The 22,288-nt window shown below is 40.9% G+C and overlaps 3 protein-coding genes across 10 annotated transcripts in view; all 3 read right to left on the reverse strand.

The window, feature by feature from the left end:
• Positions 1-1,909, reverse strand: part of LOC113135066 (protein NO VEIN) — a 43,899-nt gene extending 41,990 nt beyond the window's left edge. Inside the window, exons 1-2 of one of the 2 annotated variants that reach the window (XM_026314687.1) lie at positions 1,509-1,909; positions 843-896 (exon numbers count right to left, since the gene is read on the reverse strand). The gene's annotated coding sequence lies outside the window, so the exon portion shown is untranslated. Of the gene's footprint in view, positions 1-842; positions 897-1,450 lie in introns of both variants that reach the window. The other variant, XM_026314686.1, reaches the window with a different exon arrangement.
• Positions 1,910-3,639: 1,730 nt separating this feature from the next.
• LOC113135620 (transcription factor 20) lies at positions 3,640-14,706 on the reverse strand. 2 transcript variants are annotated; one of them, XM_026315807.1, is made up of 6 exons: positions 14,518-14,706; positions 10,790-13,476; positions 8,199-8,292; positions 7,460-7,509; positions 7,223-7,291; positions 3,640-6,187 (listed from the first exon to the last, which is right to left on the reverse strand). In XM_026315807.1, exons 2-5 carry the CDS (start codon positions 13,469-13,471, stop codon positions 7,244-7,246), a joined length of 2,874 nt encoding a protein of 957 aa, XP_026171592.1. In that variant the 5' UTR covers positions 13,472-13,476; positions 14,518-14,706; the 3' UTR covers positions 3,640-6,187; positions 7,223-7,243. The 2 variants fall into 2 exon arrangements, with proteins under 2 accessions (XP_026171592.1, XP_026171591.1); XM_026315806.1 differs by having other exon boundaries at positions 7,460-7,512.
• A 968-nt stretch (positions 14,707-15,674) lies between these two features.
• LOC113135085 (myosin phosphatase Rho interacting protein) overlaps positions 15,675-22,288 on the reverse strand; it is a 43,114-nt gene continuing 36,500 nt past the window's right edge. For 5 of the 6 annotated variants that reach the window (XM_026314725.2, XM_026314724.2, XM_026314729.2 and 2 more), the window contains 8 exons: positions 21,111-21,258; positions 20,874-20,991; positions 19,532-19,691; positions 19,252-19,365; positions 19,068-19,154; positions 18,769-18,931; positions 17,975-18,060; positions 15,675-16,585 (listed from right to left, as the gene is read on the reverse strand). In XM_026314725.2, coding sequence (XP_026170510.1) covers positions 16,514-16,585; positions 17,975-18,060; positions 18,769-18,931; positions 19,068-19,154; positions 19,252-19,365; positions 19,532-19,691; positions 20,874-20,991; positions 21,111-21,258 — 948 coding nt within the window. In that variant the 3' untranslated portion in view covers positions 15,675-16,513. Of the gene's footprint in view, positions 16,586-17,508; positions 17,584-17,974; positions 18,061-18,768; positions 18,932-19,067; positions 19,155-19,251; positions 19,366-19,531; positions 19,692-20,873; positions 20,992-21,110; positions 21,259-22,288 lie in introns of all 6 variants that reach the window. The other variant, XM_026314726.2, reaches the window with a different exon arrangement.

The raw sequence follows: 22,288 nt of genomic DNA on the forward strand, positions 1-22,288 counted from the left end.
GAGCTGAATAAATAGTATGGTATTTACAAGTTACCAAAGTAATGAAAATAAGAAAAACTGATCTGTAAGGGAGCATCACTGACAAGGGAAAACAAAACAGGAGGAGCATGAGGGGCTGTGGGAGGGAAAGGAAACCAATGATAGCTTTAAGTTTCACATTCCTGGCTTGCTCCAGCTGATTGACTTTAACTGGTTGCATAACCATGTGTCCACCCAGTTCCTCTAATACTGAGGAACTGGGTGGACACATATGACCACCCCACCTCTTTGCATAATTTGTTGCGCCTGTGTGACAACTAACCTGAATGCATGGCTGCAACTGAGAAATTTAAATTACAACAACAGTTCTATTATCACAGTTCGTTCAGTTAGGTTTCATTCTGTCAACACAACAGAGTGGACAGCCAAATTAGTGCTATTGTAATCTATGTCACATGAAAATAACTAATAGTGATTACATAACAGGGGTTTTTCTTCAGGGTGTACACATCAGTTGGACAGTACAAAGCAAAGGTCTGCTTCAATGAACCGATGACTGACCTAATCAACTATTATTATCACAGTTCACAGGTTTACAGCATATGTGTAGCAGTCATATGCCTTTTGCTCCTGGTTAATCTGATCCTCCATGACACATTAAGCATGATCACCTACAGAAGAAAGGCGGACAGGAGTCTTGCCTTGCCCATCAATTTACAATGAGGTATTTAATAATGTAGTCCTTCCACACCAAGCACACTGCCATTATATAGATGAGTGAAGTCAGAGAGTACACTTGCATCAGCTGTTCACATATAAAAAGAAATCTACTGTAAAAAGCACGACAAGCAATGATAACATACCTTGTATTGGTCAGCTCACAACTGTGTGGTCAGTGCATTAACATCTTCCCTCTCCTGCAGGAAAAACAATGCAAATGAAGAGGAAGGAAACATAATTGGGGGGGGGCAATAATGATGACAGGGTGAGTCCTGACCCACTGACCCCCAGTACACCTGACACACAAACATTTCTCACCCACTATAAAGTGAGGGAGGGCAGGTGGAGGTGATTTTGCTTCTTTGCTTTTCATTATTAATCCATGATGACAAAGAGAAAACATGTTTTTAGAAATGTTTGCAAATGTATTAAAAAAAACAAAACTGAAACCTCTGACACGTTTTGCTGTGGCCCTGTAGTCAGAGGCATCACTTCATATACAGAATGTGCGTTAATAATTAAGAGATTAATAATGTTCAGAAAGTAGTTTTTAAATTATTGCACAGAATACAGCAATGTAAGATGATGCTTGTCCTAGAATAGAAACACAAACAGAAACTGTTGACATTTCTCTACTTTTCTTCATAACTAAAATGCCAGGATAATTGCAATTTACTGCTAATAGCGCTGACCTCATGCCACGATACTGTAAACGGAACTTTTTATATTCGCATTTTGTGACAAAGCGTACAGAGAGAACAGCAGAAGGATGTCTGACACTGAAGCATGAGCGATTCCCACAGACAAACCTGGTGCAGACTGTCGGTTATGTAACTGAGCGGCAGCCAAACGCAGGAGCCTTAGTTACATTTAGTGACGCGACGTGCTGGAAACGGCGCTAAATAAAACGCTAGGCAGGTGTGTAACCGCGCAGCATCTAGCTGTGACTGAGCCACACACACAGATGCACAGTCCCATTGCTCTTTGCCTACATTTTAACATCCACGGCGCCGCTAGCTAGTGGACCGGCTCTGCTAGCTAGCTAAGCTTGGAGAACAAAAGTCTTATAGGAATCACAACATGATTAGCGTTAAAATGGCCAGTGACAGATTATTCACAGCTCGGAAGTTTAAACACGTTAATTAGCTCGGCGTCATATGGTGCGTCATATTAGCTACTACTAGCCGGCTACCTAGCTAACCGTTTGCTGCATTCAGGTTCACGATAAAGATGGGAAATACGAGCTCTCTACAAAAAAAATGTTCATGTACAAAAAATGCTAGAACCTTTTTACCATACAGACTTACATGTTGCTTTTTGATAGTATTTTTATTTATTTATTTATTTAGAAAAATCTCCTCCTGTAATTTTCCTATCCAGGTGAAGCCACAGATGGGTATCGTAACTAAAGATGACCTGTTTCACATATTTACGAATGTAACTAAAGGCAAAACGGTTTTCTCAATTAGCGTGAATGTAATAAGATAATAAAAAGATAATATATAGAATAATATATATATATATATACATATGAAATGTAATTTATATATCATATTGAGCTACACCCTGGCAAGAAAAAGTTCACACAGAAAGGTTTAAAAATGAATACCAAAACACAGAAAATATGTTTATCATTCAATGATAAACATTGGTAACCATTTACTCAGCAGGTAAATCATCTAAAACTTAAAAAATTACCTTTTACAAAACAACTATCATTTGCTCGTTAACCAGTGTTAAACCTGAAGACTTTGCATCTGCTTTTCCCGAAATTTAAGTGTGGATACTCTTCAGTTGATCATGCATGAGTGATATATTATATACTCAATATTTGTCTTGGGAAAGGAAGGTTGTTCTCTCCAAGTTATAGCCAAGAAACGAAAGATTTTTTTAAGTTTTAAAAGGTGTACACTATAGTCTCCAGAGACATGCTACAGCTGGATCTAATCAGGACAGAAGACAGAGTGGAAGGCCCAAGTGCAAGATTAGAAGGCCTCATGGGCACAGCTGCCAAGTAAAAAAAAAAAAAACCCTACTAAGGTTGGCGGAAGCCAGAAGAAAAGGGTGAGCCAAGATGCAGAAAAGGTGGACTGTAGATGAGTGGAACCAAGACTTATGGACTTATGAGTCCAAGTTTGAGGTGTTTGGATCCAAGTGAAGAACATGTCAGATGCAAAGCTAAGGAAAAGATGACAGATGTCTGTCTCACACCATCAACCATCACCTGCCTCCATTCAAGCCTATCCGCTGTAACCTCCTCACCCACACCAACTATCCTCATGTCCTCCTTCACTACATCCAAGAACCTCCTCTTTGGTCTTCCTCTAGGCCTCCTTCCTGGCAGCTCTAACCTCAGCATCCTTTTACCAATGTATTCACTGTCCCTCCTCTGAACATGTCCAAACCATCTCAATCTGGCTTCCCTGGCTTTTTCTCCAAAACATCTAACATGAGCTGTCCCTCTGATGTCCTCATTCCTGATCCTATCCATCCTCGTCACTCCCAGAGAGAACCTCAACATCTTCAGCTCTGCTACCTCCAGCTCTGCCTCCTGTCTTTGTCTCAGTGCCACTGTCTCTAAACCAGACAACATTGCTGGTCTCACCACTGTCTTGTCCACCTTTCCTTTCATTCTTGCTGACACTAACCTATATAAAATAAAAATACAATAAGTCATAATCAAAACCCATCTCAGTTTCAGGGTCCTGTCACAATGTCATGGCTTTAAAAAATACAAATAATTAAATACTTCACAGTGAGTCTGACTTTTTTTCCAAGCTATTAAATTATTTCACACTCAACTGATTCATATATTGTGTGTATTAGGGTATTGAATTTTGGCCATTTTGATGTTCTACTCTAATGGAATATAAAATCTAAATATTTTCTGTTTTTGACCAGTCATTTAAGAACACAGATATCTTCCAGAAAACCACAATGTTGAACAAAATATTTATTTTTCACAATTACATGACCTCTGATGTTCCAAGAGGTGAGCAAGGCGGTACAAAAGTTACCATAAAATAAAGATGAAAAAAATGACAGGTTGGCAGTCCTAGTCCCATGTTAACTTAAAAGCACCACCGCACTGACAGACACACGAAGGAGGTGTTGGAATGTGATGGGTAGTGTGTAACAGGACAGAAAGGTTTGCATTTGAGACTATAACCACATCCTGCTCCATGTGTCATTGCTCCAGTCAATGTGGGGCTAATGTAGAAAATAGAAGAGAAAGGAAAAAAAAAAAAAAAAAATCATAAATTACAACTCAAATCATTTGAATATCTGAGATTCAGCCCTGAGATTAACACACGGACAAAATAATTTTAAAACTCCAAAAATTTTGTAAGAATAAAACATATTCCAAAAACTGTATTTGGTACAATGCAAACCACTGTTTGTAAGTGGGAAATAAAACTGCAGTGAAAATTCCTTACTGACATTTCTGCTCATGAAAATGACAATTTAAAAAAAAAAAAAAAAAAAAAAACTGCAGTGAAAAAAATACACAAAACAACAATGGCACAAACAAGAGAGATGTGGTGTTCCAGGATAGGGAGGTGTGTTGTATCCTGCTGCTGCTGGTGAGACATTTGAGGCAGCCATCAGGTGCCTCTGTGTGGATATCCATTAACATCTAGCCATAGCATAACTGGCCTCACACACTGATGTCAGACAGCATAATGCTGCCTGTAATGGTGCTATGGAATACAGTACACACAAATTACACACTGATCATGGACTTTTCTCTAAAACAGTCTGGCTGACAGACCAAAGTCCTGACCTCTACACTCAATTCAACAGGTATGAATACACCAGGATATAATCTCAGTACATGACTTAAACAAGTCCCAAGGAGTCAGTGTGAGAGTCCTTTGGGAATTGGTCTAGCATGACCCTGGTACTAAAAACAAATTCTGCAGCAGAAAAGTGCATGCAAGCTGCCTCCAGTCATCAGGATGTCCAAAAAAAGGTCACATACATCCACTGATTTGTCTTTGCACAAACTAGCGAGAACAGGAAAAAAAGTTCTTGTCTGTCAGATAAGGCTTTTTCAGAAAGGTTATGGTTGAAATACACCATTTAGGCCCAAGTTGAGAAATAAACCTGCAGTGGATTTAAAATCTTAATACAAGCATGGCCAATCCTACTGAAATGAACATTGATGTAAATAAAATATTCTCAGTCAGCATAGAAATGAGTGTTCTGCATACACACATCATCGTTAAACATTAGTGACACTGAGGAAACCAAAAGGGCCTGTAATTTCAAACCTGGCTTCGTTGAGGTACACTCAATAGCAAAGTGAATATTGTGCTGCAAAGTGAACAGAAATAATTTATTTGCAGCTCTGGAGACATCTAAGTAAACAACAGATGAGTTGCACTGAGAGGAGTCCTTTGACTTCTAAGAGAAAACTAAGCTTCCTTTAATTTATTATCTGTCAACAAACCCCACAACTAATTGTACTCAAATTCCTTTAAGATATATTTTGCTAATTTAAGTACTGTGTGAACAAACACAACATGGGCACATTTAAATCACCCCAGTCTGAAGTATGAGGCCAAACTGCGTTAACCAAAAGAAAAATCATATGGTCTCATCCTGATCATTAAAATGTGGCTCTTTCTAAGCTCACATAGTGCCCTGTGAAGCAAATGAAAGCACCTGGAGTGAACAGGGAAGAGAAGGGACAGTCAGCTGGAGAAGGTAATACTGCAGCCAGAGCAGAAATCAGTGCTACTCCAAAGTGCTTCCTGCAAAAAGAAAACCCTCACATGGGCAGAATACATTCAAACACACACGCAAGAACATCAACTGGGCCCATTTTTGCAGTGCCAAGTGCAAATTTGAGACTTGCGTTTTACACTAGTCTGTGTGAAACAAAATATAATGCCATGTGTTTCCTATGGAACCCTGTTGTGCTAAACAGCATCCAGTCAGGTACCTTGTTTAGTGAGGGTCATTTCCCAGCTGTCCAGCCCTTTTTCTGTCCCATCTCTTTATAAAGCCAACAACAATGAACTGCTTTACCAATAACTTAAACACACAATCAATTCTCTTTGAAAACTCCTAAAGAAGCCAATAAGAAAACTCCAGGAATAAATAAAACAAAATATAGTCAATACTTACAAAATCTTTAAAAAATTAAATATCTTTGATTGTTATTCATATTTAATCCAGGAAAAAAAACTATATAAATAATTACATAAATGACAAATTACTTGTTTGTATGTTACTTGAAGTGAGAGTAGGTGTGCTCCTCAGTCAACAGGTTTAGAGTACCATCAGATGGGACTGAGGGCAGTTTCTGTGACTGGATTCTGCTAATCACAGTGCCTGGGGGGTTAACAGTGCAGCTGAAGAGCAGAGGGAGAAGTTAAGGTTTTCGGGTGCTAGCTGTCAATCAAAGAATCCTGGTCCACTGTTGCCATGGTTACCAGCAGAAGGAGATGGAGAACCCCTGCAGGATGTTGCAGGTCGATATCTGGAACAGATAAAAATTATTCAAAGTGATTATTCAACTGCACACACAACTTTTTGTTTTGGATAAAACAAATGCTGCTACAAATTTAAAGTTACCTATTATTAAAAACAAACAACGAAAAAAACCTGACTATACTACATACATTTTTTGTCTGTAATGACCAGCTGTAGTAGCTGCGACTATCAGCACAGCAGAAACCTCTTTAAGACAGCCGCTGTGATCACATCAGACTTAAAGCTACTTCTAAGCTTGTCTTGTTTCCTTCAGATATTGTCACTAATCATTGACTACCTATACTGACTGCAGTTTCTTATGTTGACTGCTAATAAAGTTTTAATGCACATGACACATTATTACTTTACATTAGTAAAAGCAGAGCCCCTAAGTTAGTTACAACTAAGTATGATACAACTTGAAATGTACATGTTCCTAAGCACATGGAAAGTAACATGCACACTGCTGTGCTGCACAGTGTGAGGCACCAGCATGTTTGTTTATTACTTAATGGTGTCTTTCTCTCCCTGATCACAGCTGATTTAGTTGCAGTGTTTGTAGAGACGGAACAGCTAAAATAAGAGTTTAATGTAGGTTTAGTGTAGACTTTGCACTCAAAAGCGTCCAAGCTCCAGGCAGTACAAAAGGTGTAGGAGGTAGGTGTAGAAGCTGCTCTACCAGAATGTCATTAATTAACTGACTGTACACCAACATGTACTGCTCATTTTTTTTAAATGACAAACTGGTGAGACAGTAGGACACTTTGGGGCCCCTGTTGTCCAGTTAGCATACTGGCAAAATTCCTCATAATTTCCCCAAAATTAGCTGGCAGTCAGCTGTAAAATACTGGGATTTTAGCAACTTGCCATTAATTGTAACAATAGTTATAAGGGAACTGAAAACATAAATTAAAGAATTTTGCAGTGGTGCAACTAGTATTTTAAATATCAAGTGTCCACTAATACAGTCCAACGCCCCAAATATATTGAAATGCAAACACTGAAGAGTCAAGACATGAAATAAGAGATGGTATTTACTAACCCTCATGAGGTTTTTGCTTTGTCACCTGTCAGCCCGTCTATTCCCTGGAGGGGCTTTGAATGTCTTATTCTGACAAAAAAAGGAGGACTCAAAAGGTTAATATTTAATAATACTCTCACACAATTTCACATGACAGCAGGCACTCTACTTCTATTAATCCTCCAGATTTTCTGAAGAACTTACAGAACATTTTCACCACAAAAGAGACATTTTAAAGTGTGGTTATTTCTGGCTCACCTTGTGCTTTTTACACTTCATGGAGAAATTTTCTTCAATGAGTACACAGTCTGCTAGAACAAGAACAGAACAGGAACTGATTCATCTGAAAGGTTTGAGCGCCCACACGTTCAGGTTCAGGCTGAGCAGAAGCAATAAAAACCAACAGCACTTCACAAAGAGCTATTTCCAGACCTGTGCATCTAAATGCACGCATATGCGCACACAATTCAATGCACACTCACAAGCCATTCAACACATACAATGTTAAATCAAGACATTGGATTTTTTAAGGAAATAGTCCAAGCAGGTTAAAAAGTCAATTCACCCAAACAGCAGAACATTTCTTAGGTACCTTAAGTAATACTCTGTTAGTTTTGGTTTTCTTTTCTGAAGGTATGAGAAATCTTACTGTACAACTCAGTTGCAATGGGATTGAAGCAGAAATCTCATAGACACATATCTCAAAACATGAATAAATATATATATATATATATATTTTTTTACATCTTAGGTGATACAACCTATTAAAATTTAAAGCTATAAAAAGCCATACATGTTGTATCAGTAAACATGCACAAATAAGGGGCTTGTACTTTGTTCCTGTGAGGAAGGATGAATGATGACATTTTATGTTCCTGTGAGGAACAAAGTACAAGCCCCTTATTTGTGCATGTTTACATGTTTACTTTGTTCCTTTGAGGAACAAAGTAAAGAAGTTTCTACTGTGTGGAGGTGAAGGGAGGACAGCAGAACTTACCTGACTTGAGGGCACACCTGTAGTGGTACTTGTTGGGACAGCTTTTGAAGAAGCAGCCTAGTGTAGCACCTGGATCACGGCATGCTGAACACATCTAAAAAACACAGCACAAACAAGGTCAAATGAACACATCACACAAAAAGCCTCCAGTTAATCCAGAATACTGCAGCCAGAGTTCTGACAGGGACCAGCAAGAGAGATCATATTTCTCCTATATTGGCTTCTCTTCATTGGCTCCCTGTAAGGTCTACTTGTGGTTACCAGAGTTTCCAAAAGTAGAAAGGGAGGCAGAGCCTTTAGCTATCAAGCTCCTCACCTGTGGAACCAGCTCTCAGCCTGGGTTCAGGAGGCAGACACTCTCTGTACTTTTAAGGCTAGACTGAAAACCTTCCTCTTTGACAAAGCATATAGTTAGGGCTGGCTTCAGGCAACCCTGAACCATCCCTTAGTTAGTTATGCTGCTATAGGCCTAGACTGCCCGAGGACCATCAGTGCACTGAGCTCCCCTGACCCTCTCCTACCTGTCTCACCTCCCTCCTCATATGTATATTCCTCCATTGAATGTCACTAACTTTGTGCTCTCTCTCTCTCTCTCTGTTCTCTCTCTCTGTACCTTCTGCAGGTGTCCCTGGTCCTGGAGCTGTATATCACTGATGTGCAGTTACTGGCCCCACCAACCTGCAGTGTCTATTTGTTGTTTATTGTTGCTGTTCTTTTCTCTCTGCTCTATCCACTCACCCCAACCGGTCGAGGCAGATGGCCGCCCAAACTGAGCCCGGTTCTGCTGGAGGTTTTTTCTTCCATTAAAGGGAGTTTTTTCCTCTCCACTGTCACCAAGTGCTGCTCATAAGGGAATTGTTGGGTTTTTAGTTTTAGTTTTTGTAAAGTGCCTTGAGATGATTATATTGTGATTTGGTGCTATACAAATAAAACTGAATTGAATTGAATTGAATACACACTTGTATACCCTTGGTTCACACTGTTATACTTTTCAAAAATACTGTTGCAGTGGTTACAAATTATAAGCCGTCTGTGTCCTAATGAAAGCAGCACACCAGGGAAGCTCATTGAAGAGCTTTCTTGAGATCAATTTGAAACCTACAGTTGTATTTATCACCCATCTTAGCCTTTTGTGACATTAAAGTACAGCTTATCAATACCACAATATCCTCCTCATTTATCAAGCTTCATAAAATGTCATCATTCAATCCTTACATAAGAGAACTGAGTGGAATAAACATTTTACTATTGAATCAACAGTGCATGCACTTATCTTAAGGAAATCTGTCTTGACAGAACTTTTCCCTTTGGAAACTGTGAAAATATACCTAATTTCTGATTATCAATATTTGCAAGTCTTCAAGGTTATAAACTATTTGAGGCACTAGAAAGGAACTTTGGCCACATATCTGACATAAACTAAGGACATTTCTGGTCATCTAGGTGGGGGTAAAGCTGACTTTGGCTCCATAGTGCTAGATAACTAGCCCTAAAAGAGTTTCAACTCATATACTCATCCAGGTTAACTAGAAAAAATAAATCCCATTTTCGAAAGTACTCAGACCCTTAATTCAGTACTTTGCAGAAGCCCCTTTGGCAGCAGTTACAGCTTCCAGTCTTCTTGAGTAAGTCTCTATAAGCTTTGAACACCTGGGTTTATGCAGTTTATCCCATTCTTCCTGCCAGATCCTCTCAAACTCTGGATTAGATGTGAAGTGGCTGTGAACTGTCATCTTCAGGTGTCTGCAGTGTGGAGCAGGTTTTCTTCTAGGACCTCTCTGTATTTAGCTTCTTTCATCCTTCCCTCAGTTCGAATGGGTGTCCCTGTATGTTGGGTGCTTTATTTTTTATTTATTTTTTTAAACAGAGTTGCTTCCTTCCAGTCACTCTACTGTTACTTCCTACTGTCTACTGTTCCTTCCAGGCCCTACTGTTAAGGCCTGATGGATGGAGAGCTCCCAAGATGTCGTCCTTCTAATGTCCAATCAGTTCGGTTTTCTACAGGTGGACTCTAGTCAAGTTCTACACACATCTCAGTCAAACAGTCTGATTACTTTTGGAAATAAGAGCTTTCAATTTTTTAATACTTTTCTTTTTAAGCGAACTTGATGAACATGTTTTAACTTCATCATTATGGGTAATTTAAAATGACAACTGCATTTATATCAAATTAAATCTGTAAGACAGTGTACAAAAGTGAGGCATTCTAAACACGTGCTGAAGCCACTGCATATACATTCACAACCCTGAAGTTCCATGTTGAGATTACATCCTGACTAGTGGTCTACTTTCATGACGACCGAGATTTTTTATTTTTTTTAAAAAGTTGCTTCCTTTCAGCCACTCTAACGTTAAGGCCTGATGGGTGGAGAGCTCCTGAGAGCCACAATAATCAACCTAAATGTCAATAATTATTTACTCATATTTGGTAGCACATCCAAACCCTATTGGCACCTAAGAGGCAAAGAAGACCATAAACAGGTAGACTTATCAATGCATTCTCATCCCTTAATGCTATCGTAACTGACCACATCTCTATGCAGTGTTATGTAACAGTGTATTCACATCACAGGCTGAAAGTGCATTGTTACCGTCTCCTGGGCCACCCTGACGGCCTCCTCCAGTCCGTAGACTTTGCCCTTCACAAGGAACACGCCTGTGGACCAGATACCACAGTCCTCATGGAGCCAGTACTCGCAGGGCTCCATCGGCAGCACAGGGGCACTGTACCAATCCTCCACATCTGCACAGCTGGTGTTGAGTCGAGCCCGCTTAGTTGCAGGGCTGCCGCTACCGTCAGCCCACCGATGGCTCTCCAGGAGCCCCTTCTTCTTGAGATGAGCTCCTGCCCTGAGAGGCCACTGCGTAGGTGGCATGGCACACTTTCTCCTCCTGCCTCTAATACTGAAGGATGAGGAGTCTGAATCACTGTAGTCATCCTCATCCTCTTTGAGTCCTGACATGCTAGCTGGTGTTTTGGTGCTTGGCTGGTACCCCTCGGGGTAGTAGGGACCATGGAGATCCCCCAGGTCCATGGCATTCGCTGCCTGCCCACAAAAGCTGCAGACAAGAGAGCGCTGGTGCTGGCTGTGCATGGACGCTCGGCCCAGCTGGAAACAGGAAGTGTTGGGTACAATTGCAGAAATAAAACCACTGGGATGAGCCTGGGGCTGCTGGCCCTTCTTGTGTTGTGTCCTTACCTCTTCAGAGTAATTGATTATAGTACACCGAGATGGAAATGACTGGTGACGCTCCACACGGATGAATGGAGAGAAACTGTCCAACCTCAAATCTTTTTTCTCCTCCTTATAGTTGACATACTTCAGCTTGATCTCGGGCTCTTTGGGGGAAAACATGGATGAAGATGGGCTGTGTTTGTGTTTCTTTTGTCTTCTCTTGGGAGTGTGAGTCGCCTTCGTCTTGGCAGTTGGAGATGTTTTGATAGCCTTGCCTTTTGTTTTTCCTTGACATTTCTTTGGAGATTTTGATGGTGGTGGGGAAAATCTTGCCACGTGTATCTCTACTGAGGAGTCAGGGTGGGACACAAGCTCTGGCTCCTTCTTTGAATTCTTGTGTGCAGCAAACTGAGGACTGGACTGTGATGAGGTCTTCTTTGACTTTGAGGGGCTAGTCTGCGGTAAGTGTATGGGGTGTAAAACATCCTCTTTCTTTGACTTCTTATGCATAGCAAACTGAGCACTTTTGGAAGGTGTGCTGCTATGTGACATTGTGGAATTATTGAGGACTTCACAATCAGAGGTAGAGTCTTTGCATCTGTTTGAGTTAATGGTACCAGTCTGAAGCCTTTTTATTTGAGTTACTGCTCTTTGTTTCACTGAAGGCAAAGCTTTCTCTCTGACTTTCCTTTTTACTACTGACAGGGTGCCTGTTTTCTTAGGACTAGGTAAACTACAATCACTAGTTTCTGATTGGGAAGCACTTGCATTGTTACTAGTGTGTATGCATCCTGACACTTTATACCTGCTTGAATTTATGTCCATAACTATAGCCTCTAATCGTGTCCCTCTACCAGAGCGCATTGGCAGTTTCTTTTCTCTTAAAGTTCTCTGTAGTGCCTTTGCATTCCCATTCATGTGGGGAACGACAGCCTTGGGTTTATTCAACACACAATCATCTGCCAAGTCAATTAAAGGCTCTATCGCTGCCTTCCGTCTATGGACTGGCTGCTTACTTTCACTGCTTGACTCCAACCTCATGGCACTATTACTGATGCCAGAGCCTGGCTGAATGCCTCCCTCTGTACTCAAAGTACTCCACACAACATCCTCAGTTGTCTCTAAAAAAGAGTTTTCACCACTGGGTGAGCTGGAGGCCTGCGGCAGGATGAACACATCCTCTACATCATCCAGTGAGGTAGCAGAGGGAGAGACAGGGTCCTCTAGAGGACTGATATACTCTCTCCTAAGTGAACACAGGTCTCTAGCTCCCACGCTATCAGGGAATACTGGGTCCTGTTTCCTAGACTGGAGAAAGACCACTTCAGAGCCTTGCCTCTCCTCATCCTCCCCCGTGATAGGGGTGAGAGTCTCTGGTGAAGTTTTGGCACATCCTCCTGAACTTGACCAGCTGTCACCTTGACCATTCTCCACATCGCTACTGTTCACTGTACAAAGACTGTGTTCCTGTTCCTCTTTGCCTTGTATATGTGTATCCATGTCCTCATTAATGGAAATGACTCCACCATTAACCGCATGTGGCTCCTGCATTAGACAGACCTCCCCACAGTTCTCTGGTTGCATCTGAGCGAGAGACAATGGCTGCAAAAGTTCTGTTTGAGTGGTCAGGTTCACAGGTTCCTCAATCTGCTCGAGGTAATGCTGGCTCAGTGCACAGCCAGTCTCCTCAAGCCCTTTATCTGAGTCACAAGGAGGGTGGAGTGAGAACCTGCTAACAGGAGGCATACTGAACAGAGGCGAATGTCGAGACAGGGAGTCGTGGGTGGAGAAGACGTGGGACCTGCTCACATACGACAGGGTGAATGTAGTGTGGGAGATGGCATTGTCTGGTTGAATTTGATCCCCTGATTGGAGCGTGATGTCTGAAGAGCCAGTCTCTGAGAAGGGTAAACCCGGGTTTGTGGTCCCAGAGTTTGGGTGCCAGCTGGGACTCTTCACCATCCGCAGGGCATCGAGGGATGTGGCATTGAGGACATATTCCTCACCATTCCTTGTCAGGTCAATCACAGTGGGGATGCTGGATGTGGATTGGTCTTGGGGCTGTAGATCATCTAAGCTCCCAGGTGGCTGCTCCATAACAACTGGAGATAGATGGGGATGAGAAATGAAACTGGTCTTACTTATAAATGTCAGGCTTGTTAAGGAAGAAGACTGAAATGATCACTTTTCCCCACAGGTTCCCCACCTTTTATTTAACCAGTCTGGAGTCACAGGGAACAAATGTACTTTGCACAACCTCGGTGTCATGATTGAACCTTTTTGCCAATAGCCTTTATTATCAACATATTCAGCCTGTAATTTAATGTGTCATGGACAAGTTAGAAGCCCTTACAGCTGAGATTAGCTAGGACACTGACGTATGCTTGAATTTCATTAACGCTGGAAAGCATACCAGGGGTTAACTGACAATTTAGGTTTTGGCTTATTTCCAGTTCTTCTTATTACTCTCGGATGTTTCTGATATTAGGTTGTTGGGGTCGGTAGATAATGTCTTTCCGGCGGCTTTCTTTACCACAACACTGACAGGTCAGGGCTGCTAAAGACAGTTAGCTTAGCTGAGCCAGCGCTAACGTTAGCTAGCTAGGCCCGGCTTAGCTCCGGTAACGTTCTCTTAGTGCGAACCTCTTCAGATATTAAACGATTTTAAGTTTTTCTTGCCAGTAGTAGAAAGCCGCACACGACTGAACACGAATTTACAGCTTCAGCTACTCAGTAGTGACTATTGCACAATTCGGCGAAGCTTACACTCCTAACCAGCTCCTTACTTAGATACAATGCCAACTTTTATAGCTTTGTGCTCGTGTTAACTTTGTTTCAAGAACAACAGTCGAACCTATTTTAAAATGTTAAAAATTGTTTAAAATATGTTTTTTCCTGTACTGCATTCATTCCGAATTAAAGACCGGATCCTAATAATGCAAAGAAGTATATATGCTTTTGAACTGGAGGCGGAAATTCGACAATAAGCAAGGTACTATGAAAGTGCGGATTACTTTTCATGGAGTTTGGCTGCATAGTCTGTCAGTTTAAGCGAGCGGTGAGCATCGGGGCAAGGCCCGGCTGGGTGAAACAAAGACGGAGCTGAGGTAATGCGCTGTGCTGTGCGGCTCATCCAAACTTACCCGGGCGGGGGAGATTGTAGCTTTTTTTGACGTCCCGTTAAGAATTCATCCCACCCTACATCTCCTTCAACAAGCCACCTGCTCTAACGAGACATAGGAGCACTACACAGACAGAAAACAACAAATAAAATAAAGATACACACTTTCCAGGAACACACTACTCTGTTAACAGCAACGTCAAGATGTTTAAAGTAGGACCTCAAACTTCCGGGTACCCCTTCACAATAAAATAATTACTGAAGCATTTCACTGATTTAATATTTTTATTGGAAATATTCGACGAAGACTACGTATTAAATAATACAACTTTACTAAACACAGTCCATTGTTTAGGCTGCTCTTGAATCATTTGGCCACTGTCCAGCTGTTGCCTAAAGGCTGTCAAGCTTCAGAAAGTTAAATCAGTACATTAAAACCAGGAAACCCGGATTGATAGACCATCTTTGTAAATTTTTGGTGGAGTAACTTCATTATTTTACTTCATTAACTCTGGGTGACTTGACAAGTTAACCCAGCAGCCAGGGAACATGGCACTCGGCTGCGGAGCAGAAAAGCATTATGGGAGCAAAGCGGTAGTGTGCCCTATTTCAAACTAAAATTTCATTTTTAAATCCATTCTTAAAAAACAACGTTTACCTATCGTATACCTATCTTTAATTTTCTGTTTTATGTAAAAAATGTTTCACATGACCCTTTGGCCTTTTCAGCTGTATGCTCCAGGGAAGACTATACAGCTGAAAGTCCTGGGGAAAAAGCTGGTAAGTGGACCTTGATTGAAAGTGTTTTGTAAGTTAGTTGCAAAGATAAATATTGCAGCCATTAGTTTCCTGCTGTCACATATTAAAATATCTTGTGAATCAATATTCAGAATCAGCCGTGTGGATTCCTGAACACTGTGTATTAAATGTCACTATCCCATCTAACAGCATGAAAATGAAAATATTCTTCAAAATGACCTGAAGGGTTTTTACATGTGAAAGCCCTTTAGTGGAAAAGGAAGAGTATTAACGAAGACAACATTTCGACCTAAACATTTTAGGCATGGTGGAATATTTCCTGAACACATGCTGGTTTGGAAACAGAAAAACCCTATAATAAGACGACTCAAAGATGAAAACCACTTCACTGCAAAAGAGCAGCAAGCATCACACATTCCAAAGGGTGCAAAAATATTTATTGCTAATAAACCTGTAGTCAGTCGGTGTATAATTGCTTTGTATTTACAATATTAGAGTACAGATGAATGGGAATGTGAAAGAAAAATCCCAACCATTTAAATAAATACAAAGGGACTGCAACTGAACAAGACTACAAACATAAACCAACTCCAACTCTTATACAGTTTATTCAGTCACAAACTATATAATTTCATATGCATTCAGCTATCACCTTTCCATGGCTGTATCTTGGACTGATCCAAAGACTATAGAGAATATCTATGATGTTTAAGGTCAGGCAAGGAAGCAACATGATAGGTTCTTGTTTTTAATGCAGACAAGCACTTTTTCTTCCATAGCTTGTTTACTGAGCAACACTTGCATCTGTGCTGGAATGATAACAGAGTGATGGAGCATTAACGTGCAGACCTGCATATCAGACTCGTTCCTATGGTTTTTTGCTATGCAAGTATTAATCACTCATCCATATGTAATTGTGTTTAGCTGTTAAACATCACATTACTGCCATTTTGTCTAGCAACATTTTAGAGTTAAAACAGTAGCTTACACAGTCAGTTTTAGTGTATGCATGGCAAATGCTTAGTTAAAAACATTATTTACAGTAAGACATGGCAGAATAATACAAAAATGTCACAGTTAACTGAAGTGCATGGAATGCAAATTCTAGACACAAAATTCAAACTTCATACCATGTTTTTTAATAATATATGATCTGTTTTTGTGACCAGTGTGTAGTGTTACTAAATAAGTAATTACAGAGCTAAAATATAGTGGACTTCTAAACATGCAACAAGATAGTCAGACATGATGCATCACTGTCAGAACTCCTTAGTGTCCTTATTTTCAAACAGGTGGAGTCTCTGCTCAGCCGTCAGCCCTTCCTTTAGGCTCTGGAGGAGCAGAGAAAGAAAAAGATGTTAATAAAGACCATGATGTTTTCTGGGCAGATGCACTGTTCCTGAGTTGGCAGTGTTTCCCATGTCAGTATAAATCTGCTGTCACCCCGTGATTAAAGCTCTAAAGTGAAATCATGATAATCCACATACCACATTACATTTGCAAGCACTAGCACCCAGTGTAGTATGGAGCCCAAAGTGACAAAAGGTAGTTTAAAGTTCATTAAACGAGTCAAAAAATCATTGCGATAATGCTGCCAGTTTAATGAATTCATGTGGAGCATAAAAAGAATAATGGAGCGTTATGCTTTCCTTTATACCTCCAATCACAGTTATAACTGGTATTAAGCGATGGGCTTTGTTTGTGTGTTTCCCTTTACCTCACCCAAATTCCTGTTTTGCTTATATTTATGTAATGAGATGCAGGGCAGTGATTAGCCCAGAGTGTTTTTAACATCAGTAAGTAATAGTAAAGTGTAAAAATGTAAAGAATCATTTTGCTGATTCAAAACCTTTTAAAGATTTCTAGTCAAAGACTAAGGTTTATGTTACAGCTTTTGAGTGACTGGTGATGAAAGTTAAACGTTTGGTTGTATTCGTTTACGTATTTGACTCATTTGATATTCTTGCACTGCCTTTTAATGGTTTGAAGGCTCCACTATATGACACCAAGTTTGTAAGCAACTCATTCATAAAATATACAGCAGAGATTAGTAAGTTTTAAAACCCAGTCATGTGTCAAACACACTGTCACTCAGCCAGACTTGACATCATTCGTTCTTCACCACCATGCATCTGTACAGTGGATAATCATGTATTGTATTGTGAAGTAGTGACTCAGATCTAATGAGTGCTTTAGAGGTGGAGGACAAAAGGATATGCTTAAGCCACCCATGGATACTTCTGGTTTTGTTTACCTAAAGGAGAAGGGGAAGGATGCCTACACGTCCTCAGCAGCCCTAACTGTCCCAGGGCATGTCTCGATTCACAGACTGAGGACAGAAGGGGGAAAACACACCAGTAAATGTGTGTTAGTCTACTGCTGTATTTTATTTTGCAATCACAATCCCGAGACTACGGCCTGATGGAGTCACAATGGATAAATAAAATGCAGCCCAGCAGGAACACTGCCAGTAATGATGCAACAGTGGGCATGCAATGGTGCATGCAACACTGTTAGGTGACCAGCAGGTGGCAGCAAGTCACTTCAAACTGCTTCTCAGCCTTTGGGTGGTGCAAGATATCTGATGTCAAAACAGGATTGTTCTGTCAGTTCTGAAGCTGTTGCTGCTGAAGCACAATGGGTGACACGGGTCCATGGGAAAACCTGAATACACACACCAGTGGGATGAATGAATGACTTGACCATTAATGGGAACTCACCTTTGACCTCATGGTGCGCTCAGAGCGTTTAGCAGCAGCAGCTGCCATCTTGAGGATGTCAGGGTTGCTTTTGGATTTCATGATATCTATGAGGGAAAATGTGTCAGAATTAAAACAATGGCATAAACAGAAAAAGGGTCTAGTACACAGGTGTTGTGAACATTAATTCAGTTGACACACAATAGAGAACCCCTTGTGTAAACAGATCCCAACTGGCACGGGTAATTTTATAGAGCTTTTTACCAGTAGTCTCACAAAATTCGGTAGTAGTCCACACCTGTCATGCCATTGTTCATGATGGCCCCTGTCTTGGAGACCAGCCTTATAACATCAGTTGCTGAATTATATTCATATTCACAGTCTCTCCGTGGCCTCCTGATTGCTTTAGAAAGATGTATTTCAGCATCTAGGTTAATGTTAAACCATTTCCTCTTCTTCTGTTGCTGTAAGCTGCTACTATCATATTTTGAGCCTCAGAAAACCACTACTGATACTGCCAGATTTACGTCTACGGATTTCAGCTGGCAGGAAACTGAAGCTGCATGGTTTCCAACTCTTATAACTTTTTACTATTTTTGTGAATGAAACCTGCCCATAAATGGAGTGGAACAACTTGCTATATTTAGAAATTTGGGTGTTTAACTAACACTGACCTCAAAATTCTAAGTCGTTCAGGCTGTGGGCTGATTTGTGCTTAGAACGGTGATATGAACATACCTCACAGAGGAAAAAAAAGTGAAAAGAGAATAATAAGATGAAAGTGTTCGGTGTGTTTCTATATTTTTTTTTTGTACCATATCCCCCTCGTTCCACTTCATCCAGTGACTGCTCCCCAAGTGCCTCGTGTGCCAGCTGCAGCTGGTCTCTGAGGCGGCCCAGATCCCGCTCTGCTTTGGCCTTGACGATGCTCAGCTCTGTGTAGATGTCCTTATACTTATCTGTTGCATATTTCTTGTCCTGAAAACACATTGTTTTGCATTTCAGATCAAAGGTATTCATGCTCTGACTCAGACATGAATTCTTGATTGATCCCATTCAAAAACAGCCTCAAATGGAGGTGGGAAGAAGAGAAACAAAGAAAAGAAAAACATACTCTTTGGGCAGCTTGGAGTTCATCTTTCAGGGAGTTGATTTCCTGCTTAAGGTACTGGACCTCAGATTCCTTCACTCTCAGCATCACCTAGAAAGCAACAAGAAGACATTGATAGAAGAGGATGAAAAGAGGCTAAAAACAATCTTGTACTGCTTTGTTTGAAGTGACTTTTCTTGAAGCTTACCTCTAACTCGTAGAGTTCCTTCCCCTGTATTGTGCTGTTTGTGTCTCCTACTCCGTCCTCGGATGCCATGGAACGCATCTTTGTGATCTCTGCTGCCAAACGGTTGTTCAGCTCCTAAAAGTGCCATCAAGGAGAAGCTTAGAACAGTTCAGCAGCAGGGTGGGTGTGTTTCTATACACCCTGTGTCACAGCACAGTAAAAGCTGTGTCCTTGAGTAAATATTTGCAGACAGGTGAGTTGTGTGTAACGGTGAGAGCGGCATGACTGTGTGTGTTTGCACCTGGTTGTGCGCGTTCAGCTCCTGGTTCTCCCTCTGACACTGCCTGAGGGCCTGCCTCTCGGCCTCCAGTGCCTGGGCCAAGTGGGCGTTTTCCAGGCACTTCTGGGAATACTGCTCTGAGAGCACCTCAATCTCCCGCTGGAAAGAACACAGCTCCTCCCTGAAGCACAACAAAATATGGCACTATAATACCACGATATATTGTATTATATTATAATATTGTATTGATATATTGTATTATATATAATACCACCATAATGGGTGCAGGGGTAAGTGCAGGGGTGTAAATAACGCTAGACTTTCAGGCTCTAGATTAGTTAACCAGGTGATCCATACTGTGCTGACAGATCTGTGGCCAGGGCACAGTTTTTCATGGAGTCAGATGTCAGCAACTATATACATACTTTGGCCGTATCTGCCTGATTAAGGCAGAATAGTTGCGCTTTTGACATTAAAAATTCTTCCCTTTTGATCAGAAAACTAAAAGGATAAGGAATTAAGAGAGAAGAGCTAAAAACTTTCAGCTTAATGAAATTTGATTTAGTATCACCATGTGAAGTGCTAGAGCACCCTGAGGACAGGCCTTAAACAGCATGTTCCAGCAAGTCATGAATGACAGATGCATGATCTCATACTTCACCACGGTGTCAGTATTGAGACCAAACTAAACCTACTTTAACCAATCACAGTCAAAATACTGCTTCTGAATGACCTTATGGAACATCCAACATTCAATGTGAAGTTTCTCTGTACATTTTATAACAATTTTACAATTGTTCACACGTCTCAGTCAACATAAGCATTCCAGCTCTAGACCAAAGATGTGGAAATAATGGATAAAATTAAGGTTGTTAGTGGACTTTGTAAAATAAAACAGTTTCATTACTACAGAAAATCTAGTATCACCTTAAAGCTTTGTCACTTAATACAATACAGCAAGGTGGCCATAAATGAGCTCAATGTCAATGCTTCAATGTAGTTTTGGTTTATGTTGTGTTCATACCCATATGGGAGTAATTCTATCAGGGAAACAGAACTTTTTTCCTGAAGTGCTCATACATATGACTTATTACTAGAGAAGTGGCTGAAACCAGACACTGAAGTGTCATATCAGCCAGTGTGTAATGGGTGTTTCAGTACTTTATTTTAATCCCTAATACTGTAACAGCTGTCTTTTGAGTTTTCACGTCACTGGTTGTAAGCATGGAAATCTTTCCACATCCCAAATATCTAATTTATTTCACTTCCCTATGGCATGAAGCGTTGTGGGCAGCATTTGAGTTAAAAATTTAACAAGCTACATGTCTGCTATATAAGAACTGGTCTTGCTCAGAGGGCTCACTCATGTTGTCTGCGGATCTCTTCTATGTCTGCATTCTCTGCGTTACTGTTGGCCTTTCGAGCTTTGTCCAGCTCCTTCTCCAACTCTGTCCGGTGGGCATTTTTCATTGCTTCAATTGCTGCAATAACAGACAAAAAGCTTCAATAAGAACAGTACAATCTAAGAGAATTGATTGTTTTGTACCATTTAATATGAAGTGATATTCTTCTGTGTAGTCACTTTCATCTCTGTATTTACCGGCGATGGTGGCTGCTGTCTCCTCTGCCAGTAGCCTCTCCTTCTCCTCCTGCAGGTTCTCCAGCTCTCTCTGGTGTTTCCTCAACAGCTCATCTATCACCTTCTGATGGGACTCCTCCATGGCTGCGAAGCCCCTCTCACAGGTGGCCTAAGTCAAAGGAAAACATGATGCGACAGTGAGTTTACAGGTTGTCTGGATATGGACGAAAAGGTTTTCCTGACCATAAAATTTGAGCAGGAAAAACCCACATACAGTAGCTTCAAACAGCATTAACACCACATTTGTATTTCGAATTTATTTTTGGTGTACATTTCATTTAAAATTGATAAAGTTGCCCTTGTTGCCATTAACCAATATCAAATAGACCTTAACAAAATAAAAACAAAAACTGAAATCTCTCATAGGGGTTTCCATGTTTGCAAGGAGTCTGCATGTTCTCCCTGTGCTTGTGTGGGTTTTCTCCAGGTACTCTGGTTTCCTCCCACAGTCCAAAAACATGTATGTCAGGTTGATTGGTGACTCTAAATTGCCCATAGGAGTGAGTGTGAGTGTGTGAGGTTGTTTGTCTCTATGTGGCCCTGTGATGGACTGGGGACCTGTCCAGGGTGGACCCCTGCCTTTCGCCCAAAGAGAGCTGGGATAGGCTCCAGCAGATCCCTGGGACCCTGGTTAAGGAATAAGCAGGTATAGATGATGGATGGATGGATGGATGGATGAAATCTCCCATTTTCATAAATGTACAGATGTTGTACTGTGACACTAGACTGTGGTCCGGCTCATCCCACTTGGTTTAATCATCCTTGATGAGTCTAGATTTTGACTGGAGTCCACCTGTGGCAAAATTGTTTGCATGGTTTAGAAATGAACACTCCTGTGTATATAAGGTCCCACATCTCAAACTTCATGTTAGGACAAAAACCAAGACATGAAGTCCAACAATTTCATGTAGACCTTTTTAATCCTACTGTGCTGATGCAAAGATCAGGACCGGGCTTTGAGTATTCTCACAGGATACAGAGATTTCAGTTTTTGGTTTGTTTATAAATTCACAAGCATTTCTGAATCCCAGTTTTCACTTTGTCATTATGGGATTATGTGGCTCAAATGGTAATTTTATCCATTGTAATGTAATGCACAACACAAAGAAGTGTGCAAAAAAATGCACGGCTTGAAATAC

This window comes from Mastacembelus armatus, chromosome 19 (assembly GCF_900324485.2).
Source record: "Mastacembelus armatus chromosome 19, fMasArm1.2, whole genome shotgun sequence".
In the NCBI taxonomy this organism is placed as follows: Eukaryota; Metazoa; Chordata; class Actinopteri; order Synbranchiformes; family Mastacembelidae; genus Mastacembelus; species Mastacembelus armatus.

What these genes read in the sequence shown, in the direction of transcription:
- LOC113135620 (XM_026315806.1), bottom strand. Translation starts at nt 13,471, where the DNA reads ATGGAGCAGCCACCTGGGAGCTTAGATGATCTACAGCCCCAAGACCAA. An exon ending in TCAGGGTGGCCCAGGAGACG is followed by an intron (nt 8,293 to 10,789) that starts GTAACAATGCAC and finishes TGTGTTTTTTAG; the next exon opens with ATGTGTTCAGCATGCCGTGA. An exon ending in TGAAGTGTAAAAAGCACAAG is followed by an intron (nt 7,292 to 7,459) that starts GTGAGCCAGAAA and finishes TTTTTTTGTCAG; the next exon opens with AATAAGACATTCAAAGCCCC.